This window comes from Vigna angularis, chromosome 7 (assembly GCF_016808095.1).
Source record: "Vigna angularis cultivar LongXiaoDou No.4 chromosome 7, ASM1680809v1, whole genome shotgun sequence".
NCBI classification, from domain to species: Eukaryota; Viridiplantae; Streptophyta; class Magnoliopsida; order Fabales; family Fabaceae; genus Vigna; species Vigna angularis.
Genome location: NC_068976.1, coordinates 12,239,872 through 12,247,065, shown reverse-complemented (window position 1 = coordinate 12,247,065; position 7,194 = coordinate 12,239,872). Strand labels below are relative to the sequence as shown.

General features: G+C 32.2%; 1 protein-coding gene across 3 annotated transcripts; it reads left to right on the top strand.

Moving 5' to 3' along the window:
• Positions 1-353: 353 nt before the first annotated feature.
• Positions 354-4,270, top strand: LOC108336218 (1-(5-phosphoribosyl)-5-[(5-phosphoribosylamino)methylideneamino] imidazole-4-carboxamide isomerase, chloroplastic). 3 transcript variants are annotated; one of them, XR_001832828.2, is made up of 3 exons: positions 354-584; positions 750-847; positions 3,761-4,270. XR_001832828.2 is itself a non-coding variant. In XM_017572575.2 (3 exons), the coding sequence occupies exon 3, from the start codon at positions 976-978 to the stop codon at positions 1,900-1,902; it is 927 nt and encodes a 308-aa protein (XP_017428064.1). In that variant the 5' UTR covers positions 354-584; positions 750-847; positions 953-975; the 3' UTR covers positions 1,903-2,657. The 3 variants fall into 3 exon arrangements, 2 of the variants coding, with proteins under 2 accessions (XP_017428064.1, XP_017428065.1); XM_017572575.2 differs by lacking the exon at positions 3,761-4,270 and adding an exon at positions 953-2,657; XM_017572576.2 differs by lacking the exon at positions 3,761-4,270 and adding an exon at positions 928-2,657.
• Positions 4,271-7,194: the final 2,924 nt, after the last annotated feature.

The window sequence follows — 7,194 nt, the reverse complement described above, 5'->3', positions numbered from 1 at the left end:
TATAGAGTTGCAATTTGTAAATCAAAATTTGAAACATTAAAAAAACATAAGCATAGAATAAGTGCAAAAAGAAAAACTGGAATAGGCTAAGTTCAATCTATAATCCAAATGAACAGAGATGCGAACATCAAACGAAGGGGTTCAAACCGAAATCTGAAATAGATAAGCCCAGTCCACATAGAATAAAGGGTGTGAAAATAGCAAACAAAATAGGGCAAAAGAGGATTCGAAAACTTGAATCGGTTAAATGTATATTCAATTTCAGATTTTTAATTTATTATTTTTTAATTCCCATATTATTATTATTATTATATATTATTCTTATTATTAATATGCTAAACCTTCCAAAGAAATCATCTCCTCCTTTCTTTCTTTTAAAACCCAGAAGCTTCTTCTTTTCCACCACAGAACCGCGAAACCCTAGTCTCCACCACCAACGTCGTGCCACTCCAGCCACCGCGAGCCTTACCATTGCCGGTGAGCACTGCCTGCGTCACATCACATTGTCGCCGGTAGCCAAAGCGTCGCCCACCATGACCTCTTGCATCGCGCCACTCCAGTCGTCCCTTCGCCGGCGATTGCAGGTATGGGTTTGGGTAGTTCTAAGTTAATCCCTTCACACACTACACATTTTACATTCATTGTCAAACCGTGCAAGGGAGAAATAGTGAACCACAAAATTGTACTTACTTCTGCGTAAATCTTCACCAACAAACGGTTAATTCCATTGTCGTTTTCTGCTTTTTTAGTGTCCAACCGAATGCACCACTTCACGCCATCTTCATAACCTTGCCTGAAACCTACGATCGCATTTCAGTCACGGCTGTCCAATCTCCCATCGCTGAAGGTAATCCCTGTCTCACGATTCATTATTGACAATTCTATTTTTCAATGTTTTGCCTTTCTAATTTGAATGTTTATCGCTAGTCCCTCGTTTTTTTTTGTGTTGAAGGGTGACCACAGTTTGCTTAAGGAATGATGAAAAATATCTCTGCATCACATTCCTTCGGGCTTTTCGTCACCTCACCCATCTTTTGTCCCAATAATCTTCCTGTTATCACTCTCTCCTCACGTTCCAGCAGAAGATCTCCTCTTTCCATTCAAAGCGCGGTTCAATTCCGTCCCTGCATCGATATCCACAAGGGGAAAGTGAAACAAATTGTGGGGTCAACCTTGAAAGACTTGAAAGGGGGTGATGGGTTGGATCCTGTGACCAATTTTGAGTCTGATAAGTCAGCTGCCGAGTATGCTACTCTTTACAGACGAGATGGACTCACGGGTGGCCACGTCATCATGCTTGGTGCAGACCCTTTGAGCAAAGTTTCTGCCTTTGAAGCATTGTATGCTTATCCTGGCGGTCTACAAGTTGGAGGGGGGATAAATGCTGACAATTGTTTGAGTTTCATAGAAGAGGGAGCGAGCCATGTCATTGTGACATCTTATGTATTCAATGATGGACAAATGGATATTGGAAGGCTGAAAGATCTTGTTCAAATTGTTGGCAAAGAGAGGCTTGTGTTGGATCTCAGTTGTAGAAAAAAGGATGGTAAATATGCAATTGTCACTGATAGATGGCAGAAGTTCAGTAATGTTTTTGTTGATCCTGGTGTAATGGAATTTCTGGCTAGTTTTGCGGATGAGTTTCTGGTCCATGGTGTAGATGTTGAAGGGAAGAGGTTGGGAATTGACGAAGAGCTTGTTGCCTTGCTTGGCAAACATTCACCAATTCCTGTTACCTATGCTGGTGGTGTGACTGGAATGGCTGATCTAGAGAGGATAAAAAGTGCCGGAATGGAGCGTGTGGATGTAACTGTGGGTAGTGCCTTGGATATTTTTGGAGGAAACTTGACTTATGAAGAGGTTTTAGCTTGGCATGTACGGCAAAAGGCCTATGTAGTTTGACTAATGTGTTTCTTCTAATTGGAGATAGGGACTGGTGTGCAAGGATCTGTTTGTGGTTTTTCTATAGATGTGTAACCATTTATCAGCTTATTTTTTAATGTCTGAAGGCAAATTGAACAATTGATAACAGACTATCTAGTATGAACTGTCTACAACAATCACCAGCCAACTGTTGCCTCTATTTCTAGCAGATGATTGGGAATTGAAGGTTCAACCAGCAGAAGAGCTTGCTGTTAGAAGGAACCAAAAGGGCATCTCGAAGTTCTTATTTGGTAGAAGGAATTGCCAGATTTTGAAAATTCGTGGGAAGTTCTATCTACGTTCAAGGAGAATTTTCCTGACTTTCACCTTGAGGGCAAGGTGCATCTTGAGGAGGGGATTGTTGATAGGAATCCGGAAATAATTAGGTCCAAACTCAAAATATTTAAGGTGTATGTTAGAAAGAGAAGGAATGGCAAAGTGGGGAATCAAAATGGCAGGAGAGAGAATGAGAAGAGTCCTTCCATGTAACAAACTGCCGAACTGGCATGGTAGTTAAGAAGTGATTCTGCTGTATGGGTATAAGATGTGAGAAGACAGTAGGGGGAGGGCGGTGCTGGTTTTGGGCTGGGATTTGGGGGAGACTAGACACTCTCTAACTGTCTAGAGATACTTTCCATTTGTCTTACTGCTCTGTACTTTCTTTCCTGATGCAGGCACTGATATCATTATGATATTGTCCTGTTTTCTTTACTAATAAAGTGATTATTCAGCTATACTGTTTTTTTATGGTACCTACCTATCACTAACCAAGCCCTTTTGTTTTCCATAAAATAGCAAAGATGAGAAAAAAAAAATGCAGGGTCCTGTTACCTTTTCGACTCATACTTCTGCTATGAGATATGACCACCTGCTGCTCTAGAGCCCTCACTGTTAATATATGCACTTTCCCGAATTAAGAGACATGGAACTAGAAATCTCCATGAAAATCATGAAATTATTGAATAAATTCATATTCTTTCTTGTTTTGATCTTGCATTTCTTAAGGTTTTGATCTGTCTATTCTTTCCGATTGTCTTTTCATTTTTGTCTGTTTCACTTCAGTTTTGGATTACTGAGAAGTGGACTTAATCTGTAATGAATGATGATGATTTCTGATAACAATGGAAAGCTAGGTCTTAGTAGTAATGCCACCCAAGAAATAATAGCATTATACCAGTAGTCATATATCTATGTTATCTCTCCTCTAAGGGTCTTTAAGCCTGGGCTCCAGTAGATAATCACATTCTGTTGTTACCATATATTTAAACTTAAATACATAAATAATTCGATGAATGTTTTATTTTGATGGTGTTAATGTAACAGCAATTGTGGTGGCAACAGCACCTGAAGAGGCTCCAATGAAAAAATTTGAAAATGTTAAGAGATCTAATATAAAATCATTTGTCATCATCAAAGTTTTTGTGATTAGTAATTAGAGTCATCATGGTCTAGTATTTTAGAATTTTCTCCTTATCTCATTGTTTGTACTTCGAGTACAAAAAGCTTTCCGGGCCAAGCCCATTTTGCCATCCCTAGGTAGAGATGTGATGCAGAATATTTGTGTCTTCGCCTAACGAAATGCTTTTCGTTCCTCATTCCTTACATCAGGAGCAATACAGCATGAAGTGTGGCCTAGGACCAAATAACAAACGGAACCGTAGAACTAACAACACAAACCTATTACTAAGCATAATCTTTGGCTGGGTTTGTCTATTTGGACTGACAGCCAACAAGATGCTATTGCATTTTTATTTTATCATAATTGTAAAAGTGCAACATGTTGCTTTAGAGAATGGAAGTTCTATTTATGTTCTCAACTAATTCTTTATTTTGTTAGGGATGCTTCACTGAGAGATCTGAGAGCTAGTTCTGGTGATATTGTGAGGATTGGGAACAGTAATGAAATGATAAATTCTGTGGTTAACCGAGACAAAGAGACTGACACTAACCATCAGATTAAAACAGATAATTTTAGTGATGCACCACATTTTCAGAGTGGAGTTCTTCGTACCAACGGCATTGACTGCTTGGACTGTACAAGCGTTGCTAGTATGCATATGGTCTTCAAGCTTTAGGACGCCAGCTCCATGCAATGGGTTTGACTGATGTGCCAAAAGTGGATCCTGATAGTAGTATCGCTGCAGCTCTAATGGATATGTATCAAAGCATGGGGATGCTCTTGCTCAGTAGTATGGTGGTTCAGCAGCTCACAATACTGTATGAAATTTTATGAGATTCTCCTTTCCAAATATCTAATCTCCGTCTTCTTCTGCTGTATGCTATAGTACATGTATATACATTTTGGTGAATGAGAGTTTTTGAAGTCCATAAGACTAGTTTGTGAGAATTAGTGTAAGATTTGATTGATGTGATAGATTAAAAAAATTTATTTTCAAATTAATTTTCACTTATCTCCAAATCCACTCAAATAAACAACAAAAAGTTCACCTTCAAATCGTTTCAAATTCATTCAATCACTTTTCCTCAAATCTATTCAAGTGAACAAGGTGTAAACGATATTATACCAATGCTTACACTGATGGTGAAAAACAAGATGCAATAAACTTGTATTATTCCTCTAACCCTTAGTGTTCAATAAATAATTAATATTTTAAATATTTAATATATGGGTTAAATATGTTTTTAGTCCCTAAACTATCATGCGATTTTGTTTTTAGTCCCTCTTTCAAACTAAGGTACCTTTTGATCCTTCACCTTTAGGAAATCATAATTTTTCATCCTCGAAAACCAACGGCGTTAAAAAGAAGCTGAGCTGGCTAACAATGGAGTGTCACGTCATTTTTTTTCCAACACTGAGTCAATCTGTCCCTTACCGTACGATAATGCTGAACGATATTAGTAAGGCCGAATGGTTATGATGACTGAATGACCGAATGATAATGGTGGTGATAAACGGTATTGTTAATGACCGAACGGTATTGGTGGTGACCGAACGATATTGGTGGTGGCCGAATGGTTATGATGACTGAATGATGATGGTAACCGAACGGTGATGGTGATTGAATGATGATGGTGACCGAAAGGTGAGGGTCAAATTGACTCAGTGTTAAAAAAAGATGACGTAACACTCCACCGTTAGCCAGCTCAGCTTCTTTTTAACGCCGTTAGTTTTTAAGAACGAAAAATTATGTTTTTCTAAAGGAGAAGGACTAAAAAGTACCTTAGTTTGAAAGAGTGACAAAAAACAAAATCGCTTCATAGTTTAGCGACTAAAAACATATTTAACCCTTAATATATTGTTTATTTTCCAGATTTTTAGGTTACTTCCAATCACATGGTTACTTCCATATTTAATATATTTTGAATACTATTTAATAGATATTATTATTTTAATAATTATTAGAATATTATTTCTATTACTATAATACTTATACTAGAAAAATAAAAACAAAAATAATAATTCTAGAGATAATAAAGATAATAATAATAATAAAAATAAAAATAAAAAACGAAAATAATAATAATAATAATAAGAAGAAATCTAATTTAATATACAAAATTATATTAAAATATTAAATTAAATAAAATATTCAAAAAATTTAAATAAAAAACAAAATTTATAAAAAATTTATACGTTAACAAATTTCGAAATTTAATTAACAAACTTTTTAAAATATTTTTTTATTTAAAATTAACAAAACGTTTCTTATTTTAATATTATTTAATATATATATTAATAATTATTAGAATATTATTTCCATTATTATAATATTTATGTAAAAAAATAAAAAATAATAACTAGAAAAATAAAAAAATAATAATGATAATAATGATAATAAAATAAATAATAATAATAATAATAAGAAATATAATTTAATATATTAAATCATATCAAATATTAACTTAAATTGTATATTTACTAAATTTTTAATAAAAAAACTAGATTTAAAACAATTTGTTAAACATATTTCGAAATCCATTAAACTATATTAACAAATTTCCAAATTTTTTTAACAAACTTTTTTAAAATTTGTTTTTTATTTAAAATTTAACAAAATTTGTAGTTTAATTTAATATTTTAATATTATTTACTATATATTAATATTTAAAAATTATTAGAATATTATTTCCATTATTATATTAGTAATAATAAAAAATAAAAATAATAACTATAAAAATAATATTAAAAATAAAAAAAATAAGAGAAAAATAACAATAATAATAATACGAAATATAATTTAATATATTAAATCATATTAAAATCTAATTTAATATACTAAATTAAATTAAATGTTTATTAAATGTTAAATAAAAAATAAAATTAAGAAAAATTTAAACGAATTTTGAAATCCTTTACCATATGTTTTAACCAAAATCTATTTAACATATTTTTAAAATTTTTGTTTTTTAATTTAAAATTTAATTATTATATATTTTAATTTAATATTTTAATATTGCTTAATAAGTTAATATTTTAATGTTTTAAAAAATTAATTTATTAATTTAAAATAAATAAAAGACATTTAAAAAGATAAAAATAAAAAATAAAACTTTCGAAATCTGTCTAGAGTCTCCATAGAAACAAAACCATCGCGAATTGAATGTTATAATGGATCTGTTGACACTTTCAATTAAATTTAAAATTAGTTAAATGTCTGTTCAATATGGTGGTAAGTGGGTGTATGAGTTGTTTAGGAGAGATAAAAAGTTAATTTTTTACCGAAGTTAAAAAAGTTTTACCAAAATCAATTGTGAAATTTTTGAAAAAACACTCTCTATATTTCGGTATAGATTCGGAATAAGATATGGATCAATTTTACTTTATTTCCCTTTATTCCGCGCTAGTACTTTATGAAGCAATTGCCTTCATTTAAAAAAAATATCCTTATTAAGGAAAACATTTATTTCAATCAATAGGTGGTGTAAATTTTAAAAGTAATTATTAAAAAGTCAATAAATTTATTATTGACTATAAGTTATCCTTAAATGGATTACAAGAATTATTTTACTCTGGTGCATAATCCATTTTCTTGCATAATAATGATGAAGAAATAAGAGATTTTTGTCATCAACCAATCAAAAAATAGCCATTAGCATACAGTATAAAATAAAATTACTTTACATTGTCAATACATAGTTTATTTTCTAATAATAAGTAGGAAAAAAGAATAAATGTTCTCCTATAATAATTCCAAAGAGAGACAGATTTTAAAGAACATGACGTATGAAGCAGCATATCTTCTGCAAATGTTGTTAGTATTATGTGCATGAAAATCACAAGACTGAACAGTGAACCAGATCAGCTTGAAG

What these genes read in the sequence shown, in the direction of transcription:
- LOC108336218 (XM_017572575.2), top strand. Translation starts at nt 976, where the DNA reads ATGATGAAAAATATCTCTGCATCACATTCCTTCGGGCTTTTCGTCACC.